Raw genomic sequence first — 14,959 nt, 5'->3', positions numbered from 1 at the left:
CTGGAAGCACCTGCGCACCCGCCCCCTGCAGACCTTATATACATCCACCATCACATGAGCACACGCGTGCACGTCCATACATCTCCCTTGCGCGTATCATCGCGCTAGCTAAGTTGGACAGAGTTTATCACCCTGTCTCCTATTCTGTTCAGGTCCTTTCGGCTTTGGTTTTTCTTTCCCCTTCGGCCGCCAGCTGCTCAGCGCTCGTGTGTCACGCCCTCCTCGCTCGCTGGCCTGGCGTTTTCCACCCTTGTCTTCCTGCCCTTTTTTCGTTCTCAGCCCCGACTCGCACCATTTCTGGTGGTGACGTCGGCGTCTCTCTTCTACCTCCCGCTCTCCTGTTCCTTGGCGCCGCCCTCCCCCCTCTCTGTCGGAGTCTCTGTCCTCTGCGCATCGTACTGCTTTTCTCTCCATCTCTATTTGGCAGCCGCATCTCATCTTGCCCCTGTGCGCGTGCCGTTGGTGGTGGACCTTTGCGCTGTCCGGCGTTATTCTCGTTTCCATTTTCTCTTCTGTGTGCTGTCGTCGCTGTGCGTTGCGTGGCAGACCTCTGCGCTCCTCCCGCATCCTCTCTCGGCGCCTCTTTTTTCCTCATCTCTCCCTCCCCCTCCCTGCCTCGTGCCGTCTGGCGCGCGCACACACACACGCACGCACGCACGCACGTCCTGCAATGGAGGAGCAAGACCAACGAAAGCCGAACGGCGGCAATAACGGCCTCCCAGTGCCACCGAGCACGACGGAGACCGGTCAGGGCCCTCTGCAGGACATCCTCGGCCGGACGCCGAACTGCCAGTACGTCAAGAAGCGCTTGCTGGGACAGGGCAGCTTTGGTAGCGCGTGGCGCGTGGAGGAAAGCGCTACCGGCAGCGTCTTCGCCGCGAAGGTGATGGACCTGAATAGCATGAGCGAAAAGGACCGTGGCTTTGTCACAAACGAGGTAAAGTGTCTCTCGCGCTGCTGCAACCCGCACGTCGTGCGCTGCGAGAACGCCATCGAGAGAGAGGGACAGCTGCTGATTGTGATGGAGTACGCCGATGGCGGGGATTTGTACAAGCAGATCAAGGCCCGCGTGCGCGAGATGAAGTTTTTCCGCGAGCACGAGGTGGTGTTCATCTTTCTGCAGCTTTGCCTTGCCCTGGACCACATTCACTCGAACAAGATGATGCACCGCGACCTGAAGACCGCAAACATACTCCTCACTACCACCGGCCTCGTCAAGCTCGGCGACTTCGGCTTTTCTCGCCAGTACGAGGACTCCCTCTCCAATGCCGTCGGCTCGACCTTCTGTGGCACGCCATACTACCTGAGCCCGGAGTTGTGGCATCGCCAGCCCTACAGCAAGAAGAGTGAGATGTGGGCCCTCGGAGTCGTGCTTTACGAGGTCATGGCGCTCCGCCGCCCCTTCACCGGGAAGAACATGGATGAGCTCATCACAAACATATGCCACGGTCGGCGCTCTGACCTGCCGTCATCGTACTCGGCGAGTTTGCGTGATGTGTGCAACCGACTTCTCTCCGTCGACCCCAACACGCGGCCGACTATTCACGAACTGTTTCACGAGCCTTTTATTCAATCCAACCTCGAGACCCTCAAGCGCAGTGTGGAGAAACACAGCCGCATCCCAGCCGACGTGCGTGAGGCCATCGCGCGCTGCATTACGCAGTCGCTAAACACGGAGGAGCCGCCTGCGCACTTGGATGAGCCGGAGCCGCTTATTGGCACGGTGAAGCGTCACACGGCGCTGCGCGGATGGCAAAAGTGCCTCTTGAGTTTCGACAAGAAGCAGATTTCGATTCGGGACCCAAGCGGGGTGGACCCGGAGGAGTTGGTGCCGGTCTCCACCCTGACCTCCGTGTGCCCCATCGATGTCATGATGGCTGGCGAGGAGTTTGTCTTTGCCATGAAGAACCAAGCGGGTAAGGCTTTCTGGTTCATGGCGCCGAGCCAGAGGGCGTACGAGCAGTGGCTGACTACGTTGCAGGAGGCCGCCCCGTAACTCCCGCTGACGTTGATGGGCAGGCACGTCCTTACCTGTTGTCTGTCTCCTTGCTTTTGTGTTTCTGCAGTGGACCACTCAGTCGTGGGGACTTGGTGGCGGTGCAGATACGCAGACGCCTGCCCACGCACCTCTACGGAAGGTACACATACATCACACGTCTCCTGCTGTCTTCCCCGCCACCTGCCGCCCACTTGTACCCCAGCCTCTCTCTTCTGCCTTTCCGCTTTGTGTACGCTTCAGGGGGCCGGATGCGTGCAGATGAGCGTGCCTCCGGCCTCCCGCATGATGCAGCGGGTCGTTCCCGCATATGGTGCCTTTGATGTGCTCGTTGCCGCCCCCCTCCCCCTCCCCTCCCACACACACGTCATGTCTCGTTTTTCCTCCTGCGTGTGCCTGTCCGAGTCGTTGCCCCTCCCCACCCTCCCGTTTTCTCTCTTTGCCTCTGTGCGATGCGCACGCGTCCTTTATCTCTGCGCGTGCGTCTGCGGGCCGTTTCACGTTGTCGTGTCTTCTCTGCCCTTCTCTCTGTTGTGTGCCGCACTGCTTCCCTCTGCTTCAGGGGCGACGGTAGAGGCACAGGCGGACGCACACGCGCATGCAATGCTCAGCAGGGGACGACGCTCTGTGTGTGCACGCATGAAAAAGGAAAAGCGAAATTTTCTCAGTCAAGCACGGCTGCGGATTCGCCACGATGGTGCGCACCAACAACGGAGGCAATGTGAAGGCGACAGGGATGTATCGCCACAGAGTACGCGCGACAGTGACAGCTGCACTTGTGCGTTTATCTCGGTGGTGCGCCTGCCGTTTGGGTTGTGTCTTTTTTTTGTCTGTGTGATTCATCACTTCTTATCAAGATCTGTCCTCATCTCGGTCCGTCTGCCGCGTGTTCGGTTTGTGTTGTGTTGCGGGTGCGAGGACCGGGCTGAGGGTGCGTTGGTGTGCCTCGTTCTCTGTATGCGCGTGTGCGTGCCCGCATCTGTGTCTCTGTGCGAACGCTCGCCTCGTCTCTTTTTCCTCTCCTCCGTCCCTCGCTCGTCTTTCCCACTTCATTCGTGAGCTCTCCTGTGCGTGGCGCCGCCTCTGTGCACTCGGTGACCCCTCCCTCTCCACGAGTGCCCCAGAGCCAATCTCACATCCACGTAGAGCGAGATAAAGAGAGGGTGGCACGCACAGGAGTGCCGGCGCACAAGCGGGCCGAAAGCCGACGGGCCGGCGCATCTCGCCATCTCTCGCTGAGGCGTGCCGCTGTTGTCTCCGTCGCGCGCGCTCTCGCCGCCCTTCTTCATTTTTTTCTCGACATTTTGAGAACTTTCTTCCCGGTCTCATTTTCGTCTGTTTCTCTGTCCGTGCCACTCCCTCTGCCTGCCTGCCTGTGTCTGTGTCTGTGTGTGTGTGTGTGCGTGTGCGTGTGCGGGTGTGTGCCCTGTTGATGTTCACCGCATGTCTCGTCGTCATCTCTTCAGCTCACCTTGTGCTGCCCCGCCACCCTATCCTCCCCTCCCCCTTTTTTCTTCCATCACTGTGTCTTTTTCTGTGCGTGCTTGTCTGCTCTCTGGGGGCTCCTCGTCTTTGTGTGCGCGCCGATTCTATGTTGCTGTCAATCTGGAACCACCGTGTATGTATGTGTCTTTATATATACATCTATACATCTGTTTACATATATGTGCGTGTGCGTGTGTCTATGCGCGAGTGTAGAAGTCCCCACCTCCGTTTGATGTGTGCCGCGAGTGCGTGGAGTCGCGCCCCGACGCGCGTGTATCTACGTGCACGAATGATTTTCTTTGGTGCTCTGTTTCCCTCTGTCGTTGTCCGTGGCGGAGTTGTTTTGTGTGTGCTCTCACGTTTGCGTGTGTCTCCGCCTACACCCTCCCAACCCTCTGCCCCCGCCTCCCTCGCTTACCACCGTGTACGAGCGCGTTCATGCCAGAGGGAGGTGTGTGTGTGTGTGTGCATGCGTGCGTATTGCCACGTCTTCAGCTTCAACAAATATGAAGCTAACCGTATGCGGCAGAGAGCGGAAGAAAAAAGTAAGAGAGAGGAGCGCAGCCGCACCGTCGTTGTCTCCACCCGCGGCAGCGGTCTCAGCAACGGAACTTGAGTTTCTAAGAAGATTCGCTATGCGGGTCGCTCGTGTATCACCGCTTTCTACGCAGCTCGCCGACTGTTGAATGGTGTGGCTCAAGCCCCCTTTCAAGAGCTTCATGGCGGTCTTGGAGCCTCTTCCGATAGCAAGGGAGGCGCAATATGACAGTGGTATGGACTTGGCAGGTGCGCCTCACACACACACACACAAACATGCACACGTTCAACACGCCTTCCATCATGCCCCCATCCGTCTCTCTCTCTCGCATCTCCTCTAGCACCTCCCCTCTTGGCCTTGATGTTTTGTTCTTCCTGTTCGAGGGGGCCCTCTTCATCCTCCGCCTTCACGCTTGAGTGGCGCGCACGCGAGTCTCACCTCATCTTCTGACGTTGTGGACAACTCATTGTGGCTCCGCAACCATCACCAGCAGCCAAATACAGAACCTTGATACTGGCATACCCTCTCCAACTCTACTTGAAGGGGAAACCCTCATGACAGTGCGCCGCCCGCCGTAGCACAGCAAGACCAGCGGGTCTCCGAACTCAGACCCTCCATCACCTCGTCGGCACTGCGCTGTTCTTCCGTTTTCTTTGCATCTTGCGTCTCGTCGTCGCTACTGTTTTGTGCGCCTTCGCCGTCCCCTCCACCCCCGACTCTCTTCACCCGCAGACCCTCTGCGCCACTCAAGGCTGACATGGGCCGACTTCTCGAGCTCACCTTCTCCGGCGGTCACCTGCGTCGCCTGGAGCAGGAGCGCATGGTTCCGGGCTTCCAGGCCCAGCGCCTGCAGCCCTCGCGCAAGCCACGCGTAGTCATTGTGAAGAAGGAGAATGTAGGCTTTGTGCCACGCGCTCAGCGGCAGCCGAATGTGGCATGGTGGCACCATTCGCTCTGTGATGGGGCCCTCACCGTGAAGGACCTCAAGGAGCTCATCTACGTTGGCGAAGATCCAAGAACCGGTGAGAACATTTTTTCCTCTATGGCAGACAACCTTGCTGGGCGTCGACTCTCACAGCTGGTCTGGGCGCCGTCCAAGGACGGGTACGTGTTCGAGATGTCGCGGCCGGAGCAGGCGGCCTATGGCCTCGCCATGTCGCTTATCCGCTGGCACGCCTCCAGCCGGTTTTGTGCCAACTGCGGCACCGCAACGGACCCGGCGCGCGATGTTGGCCTCAGTCGGTTTTGCCCCGAGTGCGGAAAGCAGCACTTCCCCCAGCTTGTGCCCGCCGTGCTGGTGGCGGTGCTGGACGGAAAGGGCAACGTCATCCTGTCGCAGCGGCGCAAGGAGAGCAAGGTGCTGACGCTGCTCTCTGGATTTGTTCTGCACGGCGAGTCGGCCGAGGAGACGGTGCGGCGTGAGGTGGAGGAGGAGAGCGGCGCCAGCGTGAGCGAGGTGCGCTACATCGGGTCTCAGCCGTGGCCGCACCCGTACCTGATGATGATGTGCTACTACGCGGTGGCTGACGCCTCACCTAGTCTCGTGGTGGATGCCTCAGAGCTCGAAAAGGTGATGTGGGTGAGCAAGCAGGACGTGCGGCGTGCGCTGGAGGGGCAGCACTTGGACATTGAGCTGCGTGGCCCAGGCACCACGCCGTATGCAATGCTGAAGCCGTGGGTCGACGGGAAAGTCGATGACCGCGGGCGAGACACGAAGCCACAGAGCCAACTCTGACCTCGTCTTTTGGATTGGGATGCGCAGTGCCACGGGGAGGAGGGCGGCGAGGCCGTGCTTGCACTGGCTGACAGGCTGCACCCCATTACCTGATCTGCAGGTGTGTCTGAAAAGAGCGGGAGACGACGATTCAAGGCCCACCGCGCCTTCTTTTTCCGAGCTAACCACACCTTTGCAGCGAGGGGGAGGAGCCCTTCCTCGTGTGTGTGAACGGATGTGTGCCTGCTGGACTTGGCGTCTCAGCGACTGGCCGAAGCGACCGCTTGGGAGTATGCCAGCGGCGCACGGAAGCGGGTCTCCTCCGTGTAATTTTGTGACGACGTTGATACACGCCACTTACACCCTCTCTCATCGTTATTCTGTGACCCCTCCTCCTCGCCGCCCCGGCGCACACTTCCTGCCGATTCGGCGTCTACATGCACGCACGCACGCACACACACACACACACACACACGACTACCGCGACCACCTGCACGCCTTCCAGTTGAATAGCAATCTGTGCATCATACTTCAGTCCTTTCCCCCATCTTTTCTTATTGAAGTCATATCTCTAAAACCGGAGGTCCTTACACAAACACCGATACACGTAGCAGCATCCCCTCCTCCATCCCACCTCGTCCCTCCGCGCCTCCCCACCCTGCCGTGTGCCTCCAGCCTCTCTCCTGTCTTTTCTCACTCACCCAACGCAGACACACACACACACACGAACATACCCCAGTAAGCAGCCATGGGGTTCTTCTCGGATTCGGTGGCGATGATGCGTGTAAAGTGGCAGATGCGCTCTGCGAAGATTCGGGTGCCGCCGGAGGAGACGGACCTGCGCTTCTGCTACGATATCATGAACGACGTCTCTCGATCCTTTGCCGTTGTCGTAGCGCAGCTCTCAGACCAGCAGCTCCGTGATTCCATCTGCATCTTCTACCTTGTCCTTCGTGCGCTCGACACCTTGGAGGATGACATGAGCGTTCCGGTAGACGTGAAGCTGAAGGAGCTTCCGAAGTTCCACACGCACACGAGCGACATGAGCTGGTGCATGAGCGGCGTCGGTGAGGGACGCGAGCGCGAACTGCTGGAGAAATACCCGTGCGTCTCGCGCGAATTCCAGAAGCTGAAGAAGGAGTATCAGGACGTCATTGCGAACATCTGCGAACGCATGGCCAACGGCATGTGCGAGTTCCTGAAGCGCCCAGTGGTCACAAAGGATGACTACAACCAGTACTGCCACTATGTCGCCGGTCTCGTCGGCCACGGCCTCACCCAGCTCTTCGCTCGCTGCGACTTTGAGGACCCGAGCCTGGACGACGATCTCACCACATCCAACCACATGGGTCTCTTCCTGCAGAAGACAAACATCATCCGCGACTACTACGAGGACATCCGCGAGGAGCCGCCGCGGATGTTCTGGCCGAAGGAGATCTGGGGCACCTACGTGACGGAACTGAAGGAGCTGAAGAGTGAGTCGAACAATCCGGCGGCGGTACAGTGCCTGAACGCCATGGTGGCCGACGCTCTCGTGCATGTCCCATACATCGTGGACTACCTCTCCGCTCTGCGCGACCCGTCGGTGTTCCGCTTCTGCGCCATTCCTCAGGTGATGGCCATTGCTACGCTGAAGGAAGTGTACAACAACCCCGACACGTTCCAGGTCAAGGTGAAGGTGTCACGGCCGGAGTCATGCCGTATCATGCTCAAGGCAACAACCCTCTACAGCTCCCTCAGCATGTTCCGCGACTACTGCGTGGAGCTGCAGAAGAAGCTAGACGTGCAAGACGCCAGCTCCACATCGATCGCCAACTCGCTTGCGGCGGCGATTGAGCGGATTGACCTGCAGCTGAAGAAGTGTCAGGACGTCTCCTACACCCGCCGCCTCCTCGCCCGCTACCCAGGCCTCGGTGGTCAGTTCTTTCTCACCGTCATGGATACCGTCTCTGGCTTCTTTGGTGGCCGCAGGGAGATTGCCGGCCACGCGTAAGGACAAGCGAAATGAAAGTTCCATGCGGAAGGCAGGCAGGCAGGGGAGGGGCATGCGCACATGGGTGTGCGCTGATAGCCCTCCCTCTCTCCCTCCCCGCATCTTGTGTCGATACGCACACGGTGTGTGCGCGTGTGCCAAATGTTTTCCACCCTCTTTTTCATAATCGCAGCATCTGTGGGTCCACGTAGAAACCAAAGTCGATGCGTGTGATCCTCTGTATGTGTCTGTGTGCGTGCGTGAGGTTGTCACCCCCCAACGCCCCCACCCGTCCGCGCTTCGTCTTACGGAACGCGTCTCTGGCGTCCAGGCCGGCGACCAGACTCCCGCACAAACGCATCCGTGCGGACGCAGTGCAGACGCTCTTAAGAGAACATTCTCCGTCCCTTTTCTTCATTTTCATGAAGTGCGCAGCGTCGATGTGGTGCTGCCGTGTGGCGCATTTCGCGTGTCTGTGTGTGTGTGCGTGCGCGTGTGTTTGCCTGTTGTGTTTTCTTCCCTTCCCGTTTCCTTCTCTGTTCGCTTTACTTTGTTGTGCCCGTGACGCCGCTCCCACCCCTTCTACTGTCTCGCTCTCTCTGTCTGTGTGTGTCTGCCATTCGACGCTGCGGACGTGCGTGCGTGCGGCGGCGACGCACACACGACAAAAATATTTCTCTGCTCGCGTCAGCTCTGTTTCTCCGTTTCTCTGTTTCCGTAGCGGTGCACATCTACATATAAATGTGTTTCTCCCTCCCTGTCTGTGTGTGTGTCTGTGGCACCATGTGACGAAACCACGCGATGGCGTGCTGGGTGCGCTCTACTAGAGACTCACCCGCCATGCTTGCTTGCATTCACACCTCGCTGCATACACGCTGCCTTGTTCGTCCTCCCGTCGCCCTCTCTCTCACCCCCACGATGTCACGGACGCATGGCCAGGATGAGTAACCGTGGCTGAACCTCTTCACTGTTGTTTTGCGTTTTTTCCTTTGTCTGGCTTTTTTCGTCTCACGTGTCAGTGGCGCCGTCGGCGGTCGACAGTCGGTGACTCTCATGACACACACACACACATGCAGGCGCTGAGTGGCGCCTGTGATGGAGTCTTCCCAATTTTCCGTTGGGACGCTATGTGTAGTCGTCAGCCTCATCGCTGACTTTACTGTCCGCTCTGGCGCAGTGGTGCTCATGTCTTTCCTCTTCTCTATATTTATGATCACCGTGTGCATAAAGGTAAGGGCCCACTGTTCAGCACTGCATGGAAGGTGCCCGCCCGCGCACGCACCTGCTGTTCGCGGGTCTTCTGGCGTATGGCCCACATGCACATGGGTGCGTCTGCTCGCCGGCACGGGGAGGAGCGATGCAGGCATACGAGGTGAGCTGCGAGAAGCCTTTTCTTCAAAATGATTTGTTTTCTGATCTTTACGTGCTTTCACCTCTGGCATGAAGAGGGGCGATCAACACTAGCACACACGCACACGAACGAGCCTACACTTTGTCGCACATCTATCCCACCCGCGCGCCGACTCTCTTTTCGCCACCCATGCAGCCCTGTTCACCATCTCCTGTACTGCGTGGCTGCTGCCGTGTCGTCTTCCTTCTCCCTCCATTTGCTGCATTGTCTTCCGCTGTGCTTTCGTGATGACGTGGGGAGGGGGGGAAGGGGGAAGGGAGGGGACACACACCGCTCAGCGCGCAGTATTGCACGGCCCAGCGCACCCACCCACCCACCCACGATCCCCCTGCCAGTGCTGAACCGCTTCCGCTGGCGACAGGGCTAGGCACCTGCGACGTGGGGTGAGGTCAGAGCGATGCATCGCTACGGATGTCGGTGGCCATGCTCTGGATGGCGCGTCGTCGGAGAGACCTGCGACGGTGCACACGCTTGCACCGTACATATGACGGACAAGGCGCCAATGTGGCTCGAGCACGTCTCACCCGGCCCTCTCTACCTACAAGGGGTGAGGAGGCTGAGCCGCCCCCGAGGGTGATGCACCAGGTGGCGGACTGCGGAGCGGGGGGTGGGTGGGTGGTGTTTGAGGCAGAGGTCATGCTCTCAGACGACTGCGTTGGCACACTGCGCTGCCACGTGTGTGTCTGCGGCGGCTTCGCACCATGCGGTGGGGAGCCTGTGACAGGGCTGCGCGCGGGGTGAGGGGGAGGCGCTAGGACGGAGTGGAGCTGAGCGCGTGATCTGTGGCACAGAGGCGGGCGCACATCAGGGAAAAGGAAATATGCGTCGCTTTCTACTTATTCTTCTTTCCATGGGTGTCGCCGTGTGCCCGTGCTCTCTGCCCCACTCCCGCCGTCTTCCTTTGCCCATCTCTGTGAAACTGCCTCTTGGTGCTTGCGCGAAGGGGGGCAGAGACGTGTGTGAGTGAGTGTGGAAGAGGTCTACTTGGTGCGCTCCTCCCCTGTTGGCGGCTTTGGTGTGGCTACGCACGCACAGGTGCATCCAAAACTCTTCTGGGTGAGATGGGGTAGGATGTGTTTCTGTACGGCTGTGTCCGACTGCTGGCGTGAATGCACTGTGGATGCGGTTGAGGATTGTTTCGCTGTGAGTCTTGATGTACACTGTGTTGTCGCGGACGATGTTCTCCTGTGAGAAGAAAAGTATGTCGCAAGGAGCGCCTGCGGTGAAGGCGCGAATCGAAATGTGCGTGTGTGTATATATCTCTACCCCTTACCATTCTCCTCTCCCTCCCCTTCGGCTTGCCGTGCGTTCTCTATATCTTCGCCTAGATTCCTTTTATCTTTGGCGTCTCTCTCACTCACGCGCGCACGCACGCACACCCGCTGCCGTGGAGTTGTGTGACACTATTCGCTTCGTGCAGTGACGAGAGTCGCGTGCGTGATTTCCCGTTGTGCTGTCGTTTTGCTCGTGACTCCGTCTTCAAAAAAAAACGCAACACCGTACACGCTGCCCGAGGGCGCCGGCCTCGACTGGCGGTGCATCGGCGAATCTCTCGCCACCGGTGCTGTCAATCGGGCAGGAGAAGGAAGGGCGACAGTGTGTGATGGTGATGGCCATCCTCTCGTGTGCCCAGGTCTGGCGACACACAAGAGAAGGGCCGCCGCCCGCCTCGCTTTCAGTCTGAAGAGCAGGGCTGGTGAAGCACCACCAGCCTGTGATTCCGATGGAACCAGGACACTCATAATCCGTATTTTTCGTTGTACGCCCCCCTCCTCCTCCCGGCCTCACGTGTATGGGCCTTCTCACAGCAGTCGAGACTCGCTCTTGCTGTCCTTGTCCGCCAACCCTTTCCTCCTCTTCGGTGAACCTCTTCCTCCCTCTATGACTCTCGCTCGTTGCCTTGACGGCACACACACACGCACACTCAGGCAGGTAAACCCGTCAAGAGTGACAGCAGTATTCGAGTGCGTCGCCCATCACGCTCGCATGTGCTCTAGAGAATGAACGCACTGGGTAGCCGCTGCCGCTCCGTGATTGTGCTAGTGAACACCGCGCTCTACACGAGCCCGCTGCTGGATGAGGGATATGGGTACCATTGCGGCTGCGTAGTCGTCTCCTCAGACCTCGCACCACCAGCCAAGGACATTGTCCGTCATGCAGAACACTTCTGCGAAGAGAACAACATCAGTTACCGAATTGTAACGGTATCTGAGAAGGCAACAGAGATCAGCGAGATGATGAGGGCCTGCGCCATCGCGGAAGAGTGGCTTACTTCTCCACTGACTCTTATCGACTGTACTCCAGCGGTGGAGGAGGAGGTGCGTGTGGCCACCCTGCTGACGTGGCTTTATGGGATGCACCCGTCCGTGGCATCCAAGGAAGGGAGCACGACAGAAGTTCCGTATACGCTGGTGACTGTCCTGGACGCAGCGCGACAAGTGCCGTGCCCGCCACCTATTACTGTAAGCTCCCCCGCGGGCGGTGATACACTTGCGTGGCTACGACCGACGCCGAGTTACTACTCGGAGCTGATGGAGTCTGTCGGTTCTTCAGCAGATAGCTGCGTTGTGTTCCCGGTGCACATGTACTCGCGCTACCCGGCTCTGCGCGACTGTGGGCTGCGGGGAAGGTGTACTGACGGCGGCGCGAAAGTCCCGGTGCCGCTGGCCGCGTGGCCAAACAAGTGCACCCTGAACGCACTGCTTCGGGAGCTGGCATTCAAGGCGGGGCAGCTAGCCAAGTACGGCGCTTAGTGTGTGCACGTGGCTTCGGCCCGGTCATGACTGCTTCGCGGGCGACAACAGCGAGTGAGTGGGCGATTCTTTCCGGCCGTCGACCAGGGACACGTGAGTGACAGTACAACCCTCAGTCAACGACATCCCACAGGCCCCTTCCCACTTTTGTGGTACGCCTTATGTGAGGGTGGTGAAGTGTCGTCGTGGCCAATCACGTGGGCAAGGGCAACGCGCACGCAGCGGAGAACGAGGCGTTTTTTTGTGTTTTTTTGCCGATTCTCCCTATCCGCCGACACGCCCTCACGCTTCCACCGCTGCGGTTGGTGTGGTGACACCGCCCTATCGCTCCCTCTCCCTCTGACTCTCCCTCTGTTCTGTGACCTCCAACGTCTGGCACCACCTGTGGCACTTCACCTGTGCCTCAGCCAGCTGCGCGTTCGCCCGCAGTCTTGTCAGCCTCGTCTCCGTTTGTACTCAAGCGCGCCTGCACAATCGTGCCGCTGATCACGGACGTCCACGTCAGCTCCCACCGCTCCTCTTCTCTTACTATCCGCCTCCCTTCCTGTCTGCCTGCCTGCAGAGCCCCATTCAGGAGTGCCACCTGCATCCCTGTCTTCTACCTTGCAACGACGCGTGTGCACGTAGTACCCGACTTGTTCGTGGTGAAATGACACGCTGCAGGAAGCAAGCCACAGCGGGATGACATCGGTGAATGTGGCGCAGCTCCTGGTTGTTTGCGTCCGTGCATCGCTGGCAGCGCAGCGCTATGTGATGCTGAACCTTCTCAAGCTGCCAGAGGCGGGGGCGAAGATGGCCCATGCACAGAGCTCATCGCTAGCAGCCTCTGCGACGCACCCGCGCACGGTGCTCGACCTCTCCGATACTGAGAAAGCGGTGCTGATGGACTCGCTGCACCATGCCATGAGTGTTGATGTCAAGTCGCACCTGGACCACCAGAACGGCGACGCCGCGGACGATCTCGTCACGACGGCGGATGTCCTCGTTCAGACTGTAGTGGTGCGTGCGCTGAGTGAGTCCTTCCCTGAATTCCCGTTCACAGTGGTTGGGGAAGAGGGCCAGCCGAGCAGCGCTGTCGACGAAGAGGCGGAGGTGTGCATGGCTAAGCACTACAAGGCGATCTCCGCAATGCCGTATGAGGCTGAGTTGTACGCGCACCTGCAGGCGAGCGAGAGATCGAATGCTGGCGCTGACGCTGCGGCCGTCCTGCACGCAGACTCCGATGAGGCAATGCGACGTCGCCTCGGCATATTCATTGACCCCATCGACGGCACCAATTGCTTTGTAGAGGGCATCTGGCAATCCCCGATGACGCTCGTGGGCATCACGCTGGACGGCGTCCCCATCGCCGGCGTCATGAACCGCATCTTCTACTACCCGCTGACGTGCACCGACGGGCCAGCTGCGACGGAGCCGCAGGAGAGGGCCTGTGTGCCCAGCCTGTCGGTCGTGTTGAACACGCCAGCTCTTGCGTCGCCTTTTGTGGTATTTGACGGTGAGCTGGTGCCGGCCCCGAGGCAGACGGAGCCGCAACTAGAGTGCACCTGCGAGACGCCGCTTGCCGTGTGTCGCTCGAGCACCACGAAGGAGGTGTTTCTCCAGCCCCTGCTGACACAGCTGGAGCCCTGCAACGCCGTTTATGCCCGCGGTGCGGGCTACAAGCAGTACCACCTGCTCAAGAAAATGCTGACAGGGCACCATGTAGTGCATGAGGTCATCACCCCAGCCGACATCTTTGTATGCCCACCTGCGACCATCAAGAAGTGGGACTGCTGTACCGCGCACGCCTTCCTCTACGCGCTCGGTGGCGAGATTTACGACCAGAATGGTGTGCCGATTCGCTATCCGCTCGTTGACACATATGGTGCGGCAGCCACCTCCCCGTCTGCGATTGCCGCGCTGACGGACGGACTGATAGCGGTGACTCCGTACGCGATGCATGAGGTGGCTCGACGTCTGGGGTGGACGCTGACGCTCGTGCCGTAGGTGAGCGACACGCGAAAAGTCGAGGACGTGCGAAGCGGATCTCGCCGACAGAACATCTCGAATCCTTTCCGCTGTCACGCACCGAGTAGATGCGGCGCTTCCCTCCTCGCTTGCCTTTTTCTGTCCCCCCTCCCCTCCCAATTCTATTCCCTGTTTCGCTTGCTACTACTCTTTTCTTGTCATCTGTCTGCGTTGCGCATGCGTGCGCGTGCGCACATGGGCCGCAGCACCAACCCAGAAAACTCTCCTTCAGCGAAGGTGTTGAGGAAGGAGAGAGGGACCTCGCAAGAGACGATGCGCACACGTGTATGTATGGACCTCTTTGCCGAGAATACCACTGTTCTTGGGTGCGATTTAGTCTTTAGTGTTCGCTCTTGTGCGTGACATCGGCCGTGCGTATCGGCAGCTTCGATGCCCCTTGGCGTCGCTGCGTGTGCATCCTTATTGGAGCTCGATGAGGTGAACTCTTTCCTTGCGTCTATCAACCTGCCAGTGCATCTTGAGCATGCTGGCTTTCAATCGTGGCGTACGTGCGCGCAAGGGCGCGTCAGTGCCGCCAATGGCTGCAGCTCGTTCGTTTGGCATGACTGCATTTTGGTGTTGGCGCTGTGGGTGATGCCTGCCACATGTGCTCTTCTCTATGGCGCCTTATCCTGCCGTGTGGTAGCGGGGTTTGGCGTACACCCTCTCTGCACGGCGTCCTCGTTCGCGGTGACGCGACCACGCCGCGTCGCTCCCTCTTCCCCTGGCACGCATCCACCTGGTCATGCTTGGGTGCGTGAAGTCGGTGTCTGCGTGGCAAAAGATAGACGCCCCAACACTGAGACACGAGAGAGCGCCCACACACACACGCACACACGCGTAGATGCGAGGGCGCGTCTTCTTATCGGCGTTTGCGTCGTCGGTGGTGATGCAAAGGTTCGCAAGTGTGCACAGAAGGGTGCTCAAACCATGCGCGGGTGTGCGCGCACGTAGATGAATGACCGCCGTCCCCTCCACACCCCGTCCCACACACTGGCCCGGTATCTTTTCGTGTGGGCGGCGACTCCCTTTATGTGGCTACTGATGTTGTGTCCTTCCACAGGGCAAAGTCCCTCTGGCGCC

At 59.3% G+C, this 14,959-nt stretch overlaps 5 protein-coding genes across 5 annotated transcripts; all 5 read left to right on the top strand.

Moving 5' to 3' along the window:
- Positions 1-670: 670 nt before the first annotated feature.
- LMXM_30_2960 (putative protein kinase) lies at positions 671-1,996 on the top strand (the record flags this gene model as incomplete). The annotated part of the gene is made up of 1 exon (XM_003877766.1): positions 671-1,996. One exon carries the CDS (start codon positions 671-673, stop codon positions 1,994-1,996), a length of 1,326 nt encoding a protein of 441 aa, XP_003877815.1.
- Positions 1,997-4,776: 2,780 nt separating this feature from the next.
- On the top strand, positions 4,777-5,754 carry LMXM_30_2950 (mutt/nudix family protein-like protein; the record flags this gene model as incomplete). The annotated part of the gene is made up of 1 exon (XM_003877765.1): positions 4,777-5,754. The coding sequence occupies one exon, from the start codon at positions 4,777-4,779 to the stop codon at positions 5,752-5,754; it is 978 nt and encodes a 325-aa protein (XP_003877814.1).
- A 727-nt stretch (positions 5,755-6,481) lies between these two features.
- LMXM_30_2940 (putative farnesyltransferase) lies at positions 6,482-7,726 on the top strand (the record flags this gene model as incomplete). Its single annotated transcript, XM_003877764.1, has 1 exon — positions 6,482-7,726. The coding sequence occupies one exon, from the start codon at positions 6,482-6,484 to the stop codon at positions 7,724-7,726; it is 1,245 nt and encodes a 414-aa protein (XP_003877813.1).
- A 3,390-nt stretch (positions 7,727-11,116) lies between these two features.
- Positions 11,117-11,869, top strand: LMXM_30_2930 (conserved hypothetical protein; the record flags this gene model as incomplete). The annotated part of the gene is made up of 1 exon (XM_003877763.1): positions 11,117-11,869. One exon carries the CDS (start codon positions 11,117-11,119, stop codon positions 11,867-11,869), a length of 753 nt encoding a protein of 250 aa, XP_003877812.1.
- A 1,098-nt stretch (positions 11,870-12,967) lies between these two features.
- LMXM_30_2920 (conserved hypothetical protein) lies at positions 12,968-13,855 on the top strand (the record flags this gene model as incomplete). Its single annotated transcript, XM_003877762.1, has 1 exon — positions 12,968-13,855. The coding sequence occupies one exon, from the start codon at positions 12,968-12,970 to the stop codon at positions 13,853-13,855; it is 888 nt and encodes a 295-aa protein (XP_003877811.1).
- Positions 13,856-14,959: the final 1,104 nt, after the last annotated feature.

The sequence above is a fragment of the Leishmania mexicana genome, chromosome 30 (genome assembly GCF_000234665.1).
Source record: "Leishmania mexicana MHOM/GT/2001/U1103 complete genome, chromosome 30".
NCBI lineage: Eukaryota > Euglenozoa > Kinetoplastea > Trypanosomatida > Trypanosomatidae > Leishmania > Leishmania mexicana.
Note: the sequence above shows the minus strand (reverse complement) of the source record. Positions and strands in the feature narration are given on the sequence as shown.